Here is a 16910-nt window from a genome sequence, read left to right on the forward strand (position 1 = left end):
TATAGTGTACTTTCAGGTATTTGTATAGGCAGAAACCATACATGATCCCTTTTTATGAGGCCTAAAGATACTATTGTAATTTTTTCATAAGTTTCTTTTAGCATTTTGGGCAATGTTACAATGCCTGGGGGTGCAGTTAGTAAACGTTCTCTAAATGCCTCAGGCTCAAAGCCATGCAAGGATTTGCACAGTAGCAAGAACTGAGTTTGTAAATCCAGGAGTCGCCTTCTAGTTCTTTACCCGTTGTAGTCTGAGATGCAAGAATTACTCAATTTTTAATCTACTTAATCCATGCGTTTAATTTTTAATCTACTTAATTGTTGTAATAGTGCATGTATATAATTTTAATTTCTTAAGCAAAATATCAAGTAGCAGAACAGATCTTATTAATATCTGAGTATCATGAGACTTACAATGTTGATCTTATAAGAGTGTCATCTTAGTCTGGCATGTCATGTAAATGAATTCAATTACACAATTTAATCTTTTAACAGTTTTTCACAATTTTTCTCTCATGACTGAGTATCCTTTGGAGACTTTCATTATTCTGCCTCAGGCTGATATTGGACTGAAACTCCACAGGTCTGAAATTCCTCAGGTCATTCATCCAATTTTTTTTACCTGTCAGTATATCACGTTTTCTTCAGACCACGTCTCTGGAATTTTCTTACTAATCAATAAATTAACAAAAAATTGTCAATAGGGTGGGGGGTGGTTTATAGCTTTTTTATTTTTTTAAGGATTTCAGCTATGAGTTACCAAAGTCCAATGATTTTTAAATATCTAGTTCCAGCAGCTCTTCTACAGCAAATCTAGAATTATTGTCTGAACAGAGTATCGCCATGAATACTTTTTTTCTGGTCTGAACAGCAGCTTATTTTGGTAAAGACAGAAAAAGAAAAGTGTAAACATTTCACTTCAGCTGCATGATTGCATTTTGCTCCATTTTATCTAGAAATGGACCAGAAACACTGCACCTTTTTACTCCTTCCATGCATTAAATATTATTCCTTCTTAATTCATGTCTTAATTCCACTGGCCATAAATGCACATGTTGGCATTGCCATTTTCCTTATGAAATATCTGCGACATTCCCAGTTACCAATATTTCTGGGTTTTGTCCTCTTGTATTCTTTCAGTTTCTTTCACTTTACCAAGCTGCCTGTAGGTTGTTAATCCATTTTCTATTACTTTTTTTTTTTTTTTTTATTGAATCTTCATTAAAGAAAACAGTGGCCATTTTGTATCCTGTTACTGCTCACCAGGAAGAGAAAGAAGGGTGATAAGAGAATAGTGAGTAAAATTCTTAGCAAATAGATTAATAACATAATTTGGTTTAAATTTTTAAAAAAAATCTATTTACTGCAGTGAGATTATTAGGTTACAAATGCTGATAATTAAAAAACCTTAAGATTTGGGCTTGCTTCTCAAGAATACACTGTGTGTGTTTGTGTGCATGTCCTGAGAAGGGTGTGTGGGTACATGTGTGGGACTTAAAAAATAAACTGTTGACAGTCATTATACAGACTTTCTCATATCTCACAAACCATCTACTAGTGGCCCACAAATCGCAGGTTGAGCAACAAGGGCTTGCTGGCCTATTGTGAAGGAAAAATACTGCTCCAGTGTAGGTTTTACACATTAGGAAGTCACTCTATGAGCATTTGCTTCTTTTTTTTTTTTTTTCCTCTGAGCTGAACAGCAATTTAGAAATATTTGGTGCAGGTTTTGCTTCCAAAGTGCACGTCCTCCGTCCACTGAGTACAACTGAGCTCAGCAGTCAGCAGTCTTCTTGCCAGCAATACTGGCTAGGCATTCACAAACAAGTCCTTCCAGTTCCTCTTGTTCAGCACTAAGCCTCTTTAAATGCCCAGTGAAAGAATTTTCCCCTGTCAAATGGTATGCTGCTTCAACTCTTTTTTACAAAGATACCATTTCTTAACACCTTTATAATATTTTTGTCGTTAACATAGACTAATATAGAAAACCTACCCACTAAAAAGTTATCTTCTACCCAAACTATCTCTCTCTTAATAATAGAATGAATCAACATTCCCCCCAAAATAAAAAAAAAAATAAAATTTTTGCATCTTCCATTATTCACCTAGTTACATGTTCATTTCTATTTTCTGCCTTCAAAGAAAGGACCTCTGAAAGAAAACGACTCATCACTTTTATTTGGCAATAAGATCCCACATTTTCTAAAATCATTACTCATTATCTACCTTTCAGATTTTGTATCTGAAAAGAAGTTCTACTATCTTTCTTGCTCTTGTGTTCTCAACATGGACTATACACCTGCTGTGTATGAGAGCTCTGCATTAAATATAAATAAATCCTACTGAGCTCCCCGATTCATTTGATGAGCCACAGCTTCTCTGGTTCTTTCTTGTACCATTATCAGGTTCCCATCATGATGATGGGTACTCTGTGACAGCTATTGGCAGGTACTCTTACTGCTAGACTTCCTCTTCACTTTCCACTCTTCTCCAGTCTTCTCTGTTAACTACATCAATGGATATATTAGGCTGAGGAACAGAATTGTAGTTCCAAGGAAATTTCACCATTCCTCTCAGCTCTTCACTTTGCAACTCCAGCTCACTGCTTATTCAGCCTTGTTCCTCTACTCTACCACATAAACAACAAGCTATTGCCACACAGGGACTTCAGGAGTTGATTAGAGTGCTCAGAGACACACTCTCTGTACTCTGACCTACCCCATCTGGCTTGGTTAGAAAACCACGTCATTACAGCCAAGTAATCCAACTTCTACCAAAAAAAAAGTGCATAGGTGGATCACATATGCCTCCTGCCTGACATTTGATACAAAAGCTTCAAGGACAAATTCTGTGAAATACCCAATTGTCTCTTGTTTTGGAGAGCATTTGGTAGTGTCAGTAAAGCATTGGTTTTCTAGCTTTCTCATGTTGCCAAATCTCTAAAAATATCCCTTGGAGACAGCTTCCTATATAGCAAGATTATACTTACTAAATTTACCATTTTTCCTTAATTTCTTCTAATGAGCTATCTCAGTGGCCAGGGGTGACATCTCAAAATTTTTGCTTTACCAATATGTTGAAAATGAGAGGCAGGTGCCATAGGAAACATCTAGAAGAAGAGGAAATTGAGACCAGTGAACAAAGCAAACAGGAAGGGAGAACAGTGAAACACATGGAACCCCTGCCATGGGAAAACCAAGTAAATAAAGCATAGAAGAAAGGAATCCAAATAAAGCCAGAGATATGAAGGTGCATAAATGCAAAGAGCCCTAGGTAAAAGCAGTAAAAACAGCCTGAAGATAGAATCATAGAAACATTTAGCTTGGTTGGACCTGATGATCTCAAAAGATCTTTTCCATTATCCTAACATTGCCAAGTCCAGCACTAAACCATGACCACACGTGCCACATCTACAGTTTGTAAATACCTCCAGGAATGGTGACTCAACCACTTCTCTGGGCAACATGTTCCAATGCTTGACAACCCTTTTGGTTGAGAAATTTTTCCTGATATCCAATCTAAACCTCCCCTGGCACAAGTTGAGGTCGTTCCCTTATGTCCTATCCCTTGTTACTTGGGAGAAGAGACAAACACCCACCTCTCTGCACCCTCCTTTCAGGTAGTTGTAGAGCAATGAGGTCTCGCCTCAGCCTCCTCTTCTTCAGACTAAACAACCCCAGTTCTCTCAGCTGCTCCTCACAAGACTTGTGCTCTAGACCCTTCACCAGCTTTGTTGCTCTTCTTTGGACACGCTCGAATAATTCAATGTCCTTTTTGTAGTGAGGGGTCCAAGCTGTCAAGCATGCAGATTTATCAAGTTACAGATATCACCACCTTTGTTCTACCACACCTCCCACCTATCTCCTCACAGCTGGAAAAAAATGGCACTTCGTGATCCGATTCATTCCCTCAGCAACCTGCATGCAGTATTGGCTGCTCAAGAAATGCAATGAACAGCAAAACTGAGTGGAGGGGAAGGGTCACCTCCTCATCCTGCTGACAGCACTCCTCCTAATGCAGTCCAGGGTGGTACAGGCTGGCTGCCTTTGCTGCAAGGGCACGTTACTGACTTATGGTCGATTGGTGCCCACCAGGACCCTCAGGTTTCTTCCCTGCAAAACTTCTTTCCAGATGATGGGTCCCCAGCGTGTACTGACTGGTGTATGAGGTTATTCCTCTTCAGGTGCAGGTCTTTGCATTTCTCTTTGTATCACTCTTTTTAAAAGGACAAATCACTCCAAATAAAATGCTTAACCTGTATATTCAATTTACTTTAGGTGGTTGGAATGTGGATTCTCGCATTTTATGTCCTTGGCACAGTAGCAGGTGAGACACTGCATCTATAAAAACTACCACTAGAGGGTGAATTCAGATGAAATAATATATAGGAGATGATGACTGGCATTTTCCTTTACACTGAAGTTGTAGTATGATTTGCAGGTCATTGTATGACAACGTCTGTTATTGTGCATAGAACTAATGTTAAAAGGTTCTGCTCTGTTTAAATTTTATTACTAAGAATACAAGAGACATAACACTGTGCTGAAAATTCATGCAGAGGTTCAGACACGTGTCCTACTTCTATCAAGACAGTGCATGAGCTGTCTTTACAGGACTACTGTATTCAAAGAACTGCTCAGCAATAGGGTGCTTTGCACAACAGACAGTGATAAAACATAAGTTGAGCATGAGCAAGAGACCCATTTGATCTAGAAAAAGCTACTATACTGAAAGAAATTGTTTCGTTCACAGTACAAGGTTACTGCGTAGATCTCCTTCATTCCTACAAACAGACACACAATGCTTTGGAGTAGGAAGCATGTAGGAGCAATTCTAACAAGCACTTCTTAAAAAACTTTTTTAAAAGAAATTGAATTAATGCTTTACAAGACTAGAAAACGTTGTCAGTGGTCTTTATTTGGTTTATCCTCAAATTATTTAGCTCCCACTGGGTTACCTGCTTCAAGTAATATCCATAAAGGAAACAGGAATGAATCTCAGTTTCAAGATTAATCATAAAATGAAATCCTTAGTTTTCTTGCTCTTCAGACTGTTGTAGTCTCAAATACATCATCAAGCATAAGAGAGTCCAACATATAAACAAGTCGTTTCTTCTACTCTAGGTAAAGAAGTCTGCTACCCAAGGCTTGGCTGCTTTACAGATGACCCACCCTGGTCTGGGGTACCAGGGAGACTTCTGACAGGTTTGCCTGAATCTCCAGAACATATGAACATCACCTTCTCTCTCTACACCAGAGAAACAGGAAATAACTCACAGGTGACATTTATTTTTAACATCAAGAACTGGCTAAATATACAAGTGTTCGTTAAGTTGTTAAAAAGTCTATGTTAGTCATCATAGGCAAACAAGTCAGAATAAGATAATTTGAAGGTACAGTGATGAATATACTTTTGGGGTAAAGCACCAAAAAAGCCTTGTGAATGAACTGTAGGAAACAACAGCTTTCCTGGCATTTTCCTGCACAAGACCACCCTTTGTACGCCTTTAGGTCTCTGAGGAAAGTTGAAGACTCGTTCAAATAAACAGCCTTCTGGGAATTCAGATAGGAGAGCAAATGCTGCTGTCTCACAGGGAAGCTGAGCTAGGAAGATACGTGACTTTAAAAAATAAAAGTCTGAATAAGGTTGATTTTATGCAATTTCCAAGCCCACATTCCACCTTGAAATCTCAGTGACTTTACATTTTTATCTGTGTCTCTGCACTCTGAAAATAAGACAGAACTACTCAAGTTGTTTATGCCCTGAAATACTGAGCAGAGCAATGTGGAGGAACCTGTAAAATCAGGAGCTGGGACCACATCACTTCAGCAAATACTTATGAAGCTGCTAAAGCCCTTCCAGGCTCCCAAACCCACTGTCCCTGACCTGTGCAGGGATATTTAGGATTCCTCTGGCATGAGCTGTGATGTCATCACCGCTGTTGCAGACATCATTGCTTACAGCAATCCTGAGAATCCAACTCAGGCTCTCTAAAGATAAGAGGTTATACCTGTAATAAACTTTTACGATCTGCAGAGCAGGGACATGTGAGCACACAAGATACATTCAGCAGCAGTTTACTCAGCATTTCTTTTGTTGATAACGTAAGTCAAAAACACCTTGCACTACTTTTTGGCCACTAAACTTAAATGTATCTGTGATCTAGGGCACAGCCCTTCTACACCCGAACTCCCCGAGCTCATATCACAGTCCCTGTATTTGTCTGAAAACAATACAGATGGTCAGAAATCATTCTCAGAGAAAAAGGAAAATAAATAATTAATCAGCTTACAGCAATGCTTGAAGAGCAGCTTCACCCCTATTCCACACAGTTCTGGCATGAAATTCTTTCAGCCTTTCTGGAGTAGCTAATGACAAAAACAGGCATGGAAACATCACCGATCCAAAAAGAAAAAAAAAAAAAAAAAAAAAAAGTGTTGCTTAGATGCAGAGCAACATGTTGAAGCCAAAGGTGATGCCAGTAAAACAGCAATCAGAACCAGGAGATGTGGGGCCGGTGGGCTGCTCTCTGTAGGAACTCACCCAACTCAGGCCAACAGGCATCGGTGAAACACTGTGGCCCTTTGAGGTTGTTTCATATCCTGCATAAGGGGGTTCTTCCTATGTTAAGACAAATAGACAGGAGCAGCAGAAACCACACAAGCAAAACTTCTTTGAAAACCATAGTGCAACTAAGAGAGGTGAGATACAGGGGTTCCTGAGTTCCAAAAATCACAGACTTTATCCATTCAAGGTAGTCTCTTGAGTTCTACACAGGGGATGACCTGCATGATTTTTTTTAAATGTTTGAAAGTATGAATAGATAAAACTTTTTTTCCCTTTTTTTTTTTTTTTTTTTTTTTTTACACACAGGTGATCTCAGCAATAAACTCCTCAACCATCCAAAAGTCACATTTTTCCTCACGTAGAAATACCTCCTTCATCATTCATGGATTTGGCAGCACTGGAAAAAAAGGCTGGGTGGTAGAAATGTGCTTGGTATGAGCGAGTATCCTCTGATTTTTATCAGCAATTGTTAACTACAATCTGTCAGTGTCCTTCAGGCACCAATGTTCACCTGCCATTTTGCAATTAGGTAGTAGCAGATACCAACCAAGAAGTAAATGTCACAAAATCCAAAATATTCCCACTCTGGAAGATGCGGTGTAGTCAAGGCTTCTTAGTCATCTCTAACATTATGTTTCTTCAGGGTTTGCATCCCCAAACCCTACAGATCAGATGGAAGCAATAAACTGAACACAGATGTCCCCAGCCTCTACACCAGTGTCAGGATATCAGAATAGACACAACCAATTCAGTGCTTCTCCCATGAGGACCACAGAACTGTCCTTCAGTCAAAAGGCCTTCCTGAGTTGCAAAGCTCAAGCTTTAGTGTACACCTCTATTCTGGTTCATCACTATTCAGTTCTAAAAAATTATTAAAAAAAAAAAAAATGAAAACCATTAAAAAAAAAAAAAAAAGCTTTTTGTTTGATTAGAGAGTGTAATGAAAGAAGGATTTCAGATATGAAATGTGGAAGGTACCACAAAACCAGTACTAAGTGTACTGTGTCAGTGACAGCCTTGGCTCTGATAGATAAGCAAAATCTACTCTAGTTTCTGCTTCTTCCACCCTGGCAGAGAAAAGGACCACTGAATAATAAGTTGCAGATCTGCAGCGTTATTTTGGTTCATAAATCTATGAAAACTTTTAATCTAAAATATTAAATTTCAATTTTTTTTCATTTGAGATGAAACAGCAATTCTATCTGCTTCTCCACACTACATGTTCCAGGATTCCAATGCTCTACCTCTTCAAGCTTCTGTTTTCCTTGTCATTCACCTTCAGCTGTTTATCATGGATTAATTTTTGTTTCCACTCCTTGTTCTTTCTCAAAAATTAAGTGAGCCTTAGTCACAGAAAGCTACAACTGTAGGCTTTAATACACGATTCTTCCTGTGGAAATACCACTGTTCTCCACAAGACTCTGACCAGTACTGAAGCAACAAACACGTTAGCTTTCTTTGCTGAAAGAGAAACTTTCTACTCTACTCCAAACCTTTACAGTCTGACATGACTTTCTCAGTTTTAAAGGCACTTGGTAAATAAGTCTACTTCCTATGCTATTCAGTTAAACTACCAACATCCCTCAAAGAAGTCACATACTGCACATAGAAACTACTATGCAGGTGTGTGGCTTTTCCAAATTATTTGAAATACCTATACAAATGGTTTATAAAGCAAAATATTTTATTACAGTCTTCCGTAACTGATACTTTTTGGCATAGGTTGTTACATTCTGGTTTGTAAGAAGACACGTATTTCAGTGTGGTACGAGCTACAGAGAAGAGTCCTGTTTAGTAAAGAATGAAAAATTCCATTATCATATTACCTTTCAATATTTATTCTGATTTAAGTTGAGTCTGTTTGTTGTTTTTGTCTCCTTAAATACTTTGCTTTATGTGTTCCCACATCAGCTGTTACTGGAAGTGGAAAATATCAACTGCATTGCTGTCGATTGGCAACAAGGTGCGAACGGCACCTACGTCAGTGCGGTGAACAACATACGCGTGATTGGGGCTGAGGTTGCTTATTTCATAAAAACTCTCCAGGTAAACGACACAGATTTACCACCAGCAGTTCTTAAGTGAATGTAGTGGGGTTGTGACGTTGCTGCTTTGATTTCAAACCTTGCCTGGTATGGTCAGACAGTGCTTTGGGAAGAGCTGTGCGATGCATGCAGTTGAGATCCAGCTAATTGTACTAATTATCAACTCTGTAAGGACTTCTCAGTCACAAAAGATGCAAATTAGGCTCATGTTGTTGAAAAGAGGTGCCAGTTAATGAAAGACCAGTAGGTGGCAACATTTCCATATGATGATACAGTCCAGGCGCCATTGAATGAAATTGAGACAAGGCCTGCGAGTTCAGCGTTTACAAGCTTTGCCAGCATTATACACGAGTGCTACAAGTAAATTAGTGTCTCGGAACCACTGAAACAAGCAGGAGCTGGCTTCCTTGATATCGCCTTATTTGCTGGCTACAGGCACGATAGGTGTCCAGTTGACCTCTAGTTGTGGACTTCATGATCCTGAAGGCAAGTGTTTACATTTACACATAGAGTGCAGAACTGCTCAGTTCCAAGGTTTAAGAGTATCAGCATTGCTTGCTGACTTCAGAAGGACTCATGAGTACTTAAAACTGCTGAAAACCAGAACCCTGCCTGGCTCTGGACTTGATACTGGTCAGGAGGTGTTCATCTTAAAGTCCTGCAAGAGACAGTTCAGAGCCTACAAGTCAAAGTGTCAACTTTGCAAGTGCCTGAGCATCAAAAAACACTTCCCCAGAATCTGTTGGAGTAAAACCTACTGCTGCTACCTAGGAAACTCATATCCAGCCTCGCATGTTTGCTTCTCTAACATTCTTCTTTGTATACAAATCTCAGGTCACCTGAAAATGGGTTAATTGTCTCATTTAATATCTCTATCACTCCACCTTTTGCAGTCTAGGTTTCTCTTTCTTCCATTACAAACATGCATGGACGATCCTTAGACTTTCTTGTCTTTTCCCCAATTTACAAACTTCTAGAGATTGACTTTAGGAAAAGTTAAGTGGCATTGTAAATGGAACTACTGCAGTAAAATGTATTCAGAGGAATCTGATGTCTAATAATAAAGGTAGACAGGCCAATACTACACATCTTTTATTTTGGTACATGTGTGACAAAAGAAAAACACACTTATTGAAAAAAACTCAAGCAATTAAAAACCAATCCTTGTTGTATTTGGTCACTACAAAACCCAGGAAATCTCTGGATGAAACATGACCCCTGCATGCAGCCTACACGAGGGCGGAAATGGGGATTAATCAGCAACACGTGTAATATCTCAGCAGTGCAGGTCTTGTACAGGTGACACTTGGAAAAGAGGAGAATTCACCCCACCTAAGCCTGTCAGTGCAAATATTATTGAGTGATATGATCATCTATTCTAAGCAGACACATGAAGAATAGATGTCATAAAAAAGGGCTCCATAATAGTGTAAATAAACAAAAAATAAGATCATTTTGATGGAAGATTAAAATAAGGGTTAATCCAAATGAGAAAGAAGGTTTGTATTTTGTCACCAAGGGTAAATGAATACAGAAACCTTATGCCAACACTACAACAGCAAATCCATCATCACTAGGCATTAAAATTCTAGATTGGATAATTTTATATCAACTCTTAGTGTAATTTAAACAATAACTAACTCAAGGAACTCTCACCCTGTTCACTATGCCTCACCTGGAGTACTGCATTCAGGGCTGGGGCCCCCAACATAGGAAGGACATGGACCGGCTCAAGTGGGGCCAGAGGAGGCCACGAAGATGATCAGGGGCTGGAGCACCCCCTGTGAGGACAGGCTGGGAGAGTTAAGGGGGTTCAGCTGAAGAGAAGGCTCTGGGGAGACCTTGAGTGACCTTCCAGTGCTTAAAGGGGCTGCAGGAAAGATGGGCAGGGACTGTTGATCAGGGGTGTAGGGATAGGAAAAGGGGTAATGACTTCAAACTAAAAGAGGGCAGATTTAGATTAGATCTAAGGAGGAAATTCTTCCCTGTGAGGGGGGTGAGGCCCTGGCACAGGTTGCCCAGAGCAGCTGTGGCTGCCCCCTCCCTGGAAGGGTTCAAGGCCAGGCTGGACGGGGCTTTGGGCAACCTGGGCTGGGGGAAGGTGTCCCTGCCCGTGGCAGAGGGGGTGGAACTGGATGATCTTTAGGGTCCCTTCCAACCCAAACCGTTCTGTGATTATACCAAGTCAGTCTAGATGCTCCCAAAGGCCCACAATGTAAGACACCCTCTTTGCTTGTTATTTAAAGCTTGTGTTCTTGTCTCCCACCACCACCACCTTAACGATCAGAAAATCTTCAGATACTCCCTTCACAAAATCCATTTAATTGGCCACAGTCTGGGAGCACATACTGCCGGAGAGGCAGGAAGAAGGATCCAAGGCATCAGACGGATAACAGGTAGGCTGTTCACCAAGGTGCAGAGCACATTTCTAATGGGAAGCAACTTGCAACTTACTGGTCTGTAGACTGGAATTATATTATTGGCAGCGCTGGTAACACCTTGCATGAGAGCAGGCAAACTTTATGCTTCTCAGAAACAAGGGTAATTACTACATCTTCTTTCTCTAGCTTGGTTATAAACTCTTTAGTAGAAGGACAAACATTAATATGTTTGTCACACTGCTGTCATTCACTGAGTTACATAGCACCTTACACAAAGACAAAGCAACATACCAAGAATCTTTAGTTTTTCCTATTTGTAAAGCTTTACAGTCCAGTAATAAGCTCACAGGTAATAAAATGTCTCCTTCATAGTAATTCAATGCCATTATATAGTCTATTGGAAAATATTTGACTTCTGTTGCAATAAGTTTGCAGGAAAGTTCACAAAACCACATTATTGCACGTTTTTTTCAGTTTAGCTTTGAATTCGCATCATTATTATGCAACATGCCTCATACAATATTGAATATCTAATGTTGTAAGCTGACAAAAGACACATTAATATGTGCAACACTTCTCTCCCTCCCCAACCAATAAATGTGGGGTCTTTTTAGGCTTAGACCCTGCTGGACCTTATTTTGAAGGTACTCCTCCTGAGGTGAGACTGGATCCTTCAGATGCAGACTTCGTTGATGTGATTCACAGTAATGCTGCTCACTTTCCTGCCATAGGTAAGTGTTCATGTGCAAGTAAATATTCACAAGGATGGGTCTGTCACCAAGACACTGACAGCACCACATGTGTATCTCAGGGCTTGGAATGTATAACACCACCGGTCACCTGGACTTTTACCCAAATGGAGGAACTGTGATGCCTGGATGCGCTGATTTAATACCGGAGATGAAACTAAGCGATTTTGAAGTTATCATTGCAGGTAAACATACATTCCCATCATGCATAGTACTTTTATTTTCGTTCAATCCTGCAACGCGAACTGTGAAAACTGTCTGTTTGGGAGAAAACTGCAAAACAAAATTGATTTTTGCCTATTTACTCATAAATTAGAAAAGAAAATAAGAAACAATAAAGGCCGCATCAGAACAGTGCTCCCCGGGAAACACTGTAGGGAAAGGAGGTATAATACAGGCCTAAGCTTTGCTTCTGTAATTTGGAATTGGACGTGCAGTACATAAGAAGGCAGGGAACAGAGAGTCTGCAAGTCCAACAGCCCAACAGCCTCAGCTGGAGATCTTCCAGGCTGAGATAGGCCAGGGTCATTACCAAACCTGTGGTCATGACCAAACCTGTGGCACGACACCACCACCTTTGTTTTCTTGCAGATGCTGCAAAGAGCATCTGACACCCATAAGGCATGAGTTAGGCAAAAACACTCGGCATTTCCAGGGACTGTACACACCTCACATCTCCACAGACTTCAGAGAGGTTGGCAGAAGCCTCATGGGTTCTCCTTGCTCTATTCAGCCTTTTAGAATTGTAATTAATATAATCTTGCTGTGACATCTCATACTTATGTGTATATATATACACACACACATACAGCCATCTTAAAAGGGACTAGTATGCCATAGCAGACCAATGCATCTTACTTAAAATCTTGGGGTAACCGGCACAGAGTTCTCCAGATAAAGCACAGACAAAACAGTAAATTCTACTGCAACTAGAAATGTGCAAATTCAGATGAAAAGCGATTAGAGGACCCCACTGCTGTTCTGTTCCATGCCTTGGCTGTTTCCATGGTAAGGCAAGGACTACTCTTGTACACAACAAGAGATTATTTCACAGATGCTCATAAACTTTGTTCCAACAGATGCTACAATCATTGGGGGATGTCATCACTCACGTAGCCATGAGTTTTATTTTGAAAGTATCCTCTACCCCACCGGATACCTTGGATATCCCTGTGAAACCTACAAATCCTTTGAGTCAGTAAGTATAATGGGTCAGGAACGGGTGAGCTGTAAAGAAAATAATCCGGGTTTCTACATTCACAACAGGTCCTGCTACATGCACAGATCATTTGGATGCTGGTTGCTGTGCTCTCATAGCATGGTTTGGCAGGAGGAACCGCAGTGAGGCTCTGCACACAGTGGCTCCATCAACTATTCCACTCTGGAAACTGAATCCTGAAGCACAGATGATAACAAATAATAGGGGAAAAAAAAAGGTTAAACCCCATACAACTCTCATCCTAAACCTTTTTGCAAAGAGCACATAGGTTAGATGTATCCACCCTACCAATTCCTGGCTAGAAGAGGAGATGTTTGCAGCTTCCAAAACCATTGACTTCTCTACACTGGGCACTGATTAGACCACCTAAATAAATGCTCTTATGAATTTTGTTCCTTTTTTTCCCCCTTCTATATTGTGTTGCAAAATGGATGCAGGCAAGTTCCCTCCCACTGAGAGGGTAAAATTACCTTATATTTTGTCCTAGACTCTAGCTGAAAAATATTTGAACTAGGAAGTTTCAGACCATCATCTACACAGGTATTAAACCTGCTCATTCCACACCCGTTTGGTATGTATGGGTGCAGAAGCCGTTATCTGAAAAAAAGTTTATCAGGTTTTGATGGTAAGATATGACAATATACAGCACTGCCACAGATTTTCAAGATCAGAACAGCATCCTGAGACTTAATTTAGTCAGAACTAGGATGGAAAAAAAATACTCCTAATTAACTGCTTCTCTTATTTTCCCGAGGGAGACTGCTTCCCATGTCCCCAGGAGGGATGTCCAATGATGGGCCACCATGCTGACAGATTCTCAGCTAAATTGAAGAGGGTAAACCAAAAGTATTTTTTAAATACAGCAGCAGACCCACCTTTTGCTAGTAAGTGGAGGAGGTTTGTTACAGTTGATAATGTGTTTGAAAAATTATTGCCTTGCTGTGATTTACAGTCACACGTTTTTGTCGCTTCTGTAAGTGCCAACATCTCTGTCAAAAAATGCTACATTATTTATCAAAATTCAAGCTCAACAAGTCTTTCATTGAGAACATGAATGAATTCCATTTAGGGAAAAAATAACTTTCCAGTATACTAGCATGTCTAGATCTCTCATATCACTGACAATCTAGCTGTATTTTGCTTTTCTTCATGCAGCTTGGAGACAAAAAGTATTCGTCAAACTGTCTGGTGTGAAGAAAATGAAGGGGGATATAAACCTAGTGTTCCATGATACAGAGGGGAAAACAAAAGAATATGAAATTGCCAGGTAAGATAAATTAATATTTCCTGATAGCATTTAGTACTGCTAAGCTTATCTATCCATTATCCAGATATTTAAGTAGTGCAAACACTTATTGTGTGTTGCAGATATTCTACTGAACATCAGATATGAGAAAAAAAAGTTATTCCATAGATAAGACCTGTAAGGGCAGACTGGTGGTTGCATAAAGGAAATGCAAGTCACTTCCTTTCCATGAATTATGTGACTTTACAATAAATTAGGAATACATTTTGATGGGAGAAGTGCTGTGTTTCTCCAAGTTGCTCTTAAAAAAAACAAATTTACACCTTTGGAATGCACATAATTCATAAAGTGCTCACCCATCACACATGTGCTGTAGCACTACTGCTCCCATGCTAGCGTGGCATCACACGTGTCAGCATACTCACTCCACGTGCTGACAAGACTTTCTGCTCTGCCAGCATCTTGCTGTATGATCTCATGCAAGGCAATCCTGTGCCTGAACTTCTCAAATTTGCTAAGTGGGTACCTCCTTCCTCCCCAGGATATGTTAAAAGCCAATACCAGTATATAAATGGCACATTTGTATAGTCTGGCCAGTGAGCTTCATTCACAGCTCATATCATCTCCCACTGACTACCAAAACAGCAGCTCCCACTATCTTCTGCACCTGCTCTGAAACAGGCACTGCCACACGCTACCAGGCGTTCCCACCACCCTGTGTGCACGTGCAGACCTAAGCCTCACAGATGTTCCCAGCTCATCTATAGAATCCTCCCTGAAAATATCACCTGGAGGTTTTCTCAGCATACTTGGGCCCTGGGTGCCATCCCAGCCTCACCTTATCATCTCTTGGTTGTCTCCTGCCACATTCACATTTAAATTTTTCAGTATTATTTTTCATTCTCTCCATGTTCAGAACAGAACACCCCAGAGTCCTGGCCCAGTGTCCTGTGCTGTTACAAAGAACAGCAAAGGTGCAAATTTCAAGACCCAAATCTTGTGGAGAATGTGAGTTAGTTCAGTAATCTCTAAATCTTTAAATTTAGTATTGCTATCTTCTTTCTATTTGCAGTGGAGTCCTCTCTCAAGACCAAGTTTATACAAAATACCTTGATGTTGAAATTAACCCCAAAAATACTAAAAAAATTGAATTTCTCTGGAATAAGACCATATTTACTCTGCTCTGGGCAAGACTGGGAGCAGAAAATGTGCATATAATTCACGGAGAAGATGGACATGTGTAAGTATATCCCATTTACGGTCAAAAGGAATGGGAAAGGAGTGCAAAAGCTCTGGGAGACAGGATTGAAAATGGTCTTGAATTGGACACACGGTTTGCAATCAGCAGCGTGAATTTCAGTAATGATAAGGACAAGATCTTATACTTTGGACAGAAAAATCAAATGTTCAAGTACATACCAGGGAATAACTGTCTGGAAAGGAATACAGCAGTGAATAATTTGAATGTATACTGGTTTACCACAGCTAAACAATTACAAACCAAGATAAATCAATCCTCATTCCCAGGTGCATTACCAGGAGTATTGTATAGAAGATCCAGGGAGTAATTATTCTAAATTGAATAACTGGGGATAGACTATAACCAGAAGCAGGGTCATTTTCAAGTTTGGAGAGTATCCTTCAGGAACAAGGCACACAGATTGAAGCCTGGAAAAATAGAAGAGATTTAGAAAACTTGATCTGTATAGAGCAGCTGAAGGAAATGTGTTTCTCAATAAAGAAAAGCCCAGAGAGGTATATAAAACCATACGTATAAGCTGTTTGTGAAGAGTCACAGTCAACTACTCCATACATCCCCTGGGTTTAGGTCTAGGTTTACTTGATGTATTTTAAAACAGAAGAAATATTGTTTAAATATTAGGAAAAAACACTTCCTTATAGTTTGGCACTGGCATTGGATCATTTAGAGAAACTGATTAAATCCCTTTCAGCTTGAGCTTCTAAAAAAAAAAAAAAAAAAAAAAAAAAGCTGCAAAGCTTTGACTGGGACAATCTAGTTTAAATAATCTAAATAATGGGATATTAACAAGACTTCTTTCTGATTTTTTTTTTATCTAGAGCTCTATATTTGTGATTTTAGAGATTAATTTTAGCCATGTATTAAAACTCAGATTTTACAGCTGGTCCCTAAAAGAAGGAAATCCACCTTGTTATTGTTAGTATGCAAATGCTAATATTCTGTACAGCAGGTTTTAGGAAGGTTTAAACGGGATTATGGATTGAGCTAACAATCCTCAAGGTGACAGCTGACAACATTTCATTTTTCTTCGTGGGAAAATAGATAAATAAATCTTGATTCAAGTATTTTTTTTTCTTCTCAGGTCAACTTTCTGTGGCCATGGAACTGTGGCATATGGAGATCCCCAGTTACTTACACCTTGCTAGAGGTCACTGAGTACAACTGTTCCGTACACAGCAGCTGAGCAAACCATCAGTCTGGTGCATGGGAATGTTGGTACACAAGGTTATTAAAGAAAAAAAAAAAAAAAAAAAAAAAAAAAAAAAAATCAAACTGCCTATTGCCTCCTTTATTTTTCTTTTTTTTCAGTTCTTTGCAAACACGCTTGTCAATGTTTTTCTTGTTTTAACCAAGTTTATTGTGCTTCTTACTATGGAAGCAACTGGAAATCATATATGCAAAAAACACATTTATAACACTACACAGTCTTACTCTACTAGTGCC

At 39.6% G+C, this 16910-nt stretch overlaps 1 protein-coding gene and 1 long non-coding RNA gene across 2 annotated transcripts in view; one reads left to right on the forward strand and one right to left on the reverse strand.

Annotated features, from left to right (window-relative positions):
* The window catches only part of LOC113481547, a 19621-nt gene extending 16000 nt beyond the window's left edge, over positions 1–3621 (reverse strand). Inside the window, exon 1 of the long non-coding RNA XR_003398694.1 lies at positions 3594–3621. This is a non-coding gene — a long non-coding RNA (uncharacterized LOC113481547). The remainder of the gene's footprint in view (positions 1–3593) is intronic.
* A 259-nt stretch (positions 3622–3880) lies between these two features.
* LOC113481698 (pancreatic lipase-related protein 2-like) lies at positions 3881–16612 on the forward strand. The gene is made up of 13 exons (XM_026851527.1): positions 3881–3925; positions 4277–4325; positions 5123–5277; positions 6873–6998; positions 8478–8612; positions 10899–11007; positions 11607–11723; positions 11804–11926; positions 12821–12939; positions 13715–13844; positions 14116–14227; positions 15279–15446; positions 16549–16612. Exons 1-13 carry the CDS (start codon positions 3881–3883, stop codon positions 16610–16612), a joined length of 1452 nt encoding a protein of 483 aa, XP_026707328.1.
* The last annotated feature ends 298 nt before the right edge of the window (positions 16613–16910 follow it).

The sequence above is a fragment of the Athene cunicularia genome (assembly GCF_003259725.1).
Source record: "Athene cunicularia isolate RWA chromosome 6 unlocalized genomic scaffold, athCun1 chr6_part1, whole genome shotgun sequence".
Classification (NCBI taxonomy): Eukaryota; Metazoa; Chordata; class Aves; order Strigiformes; family Strigidae; genus Athene; species Athene cunicularia.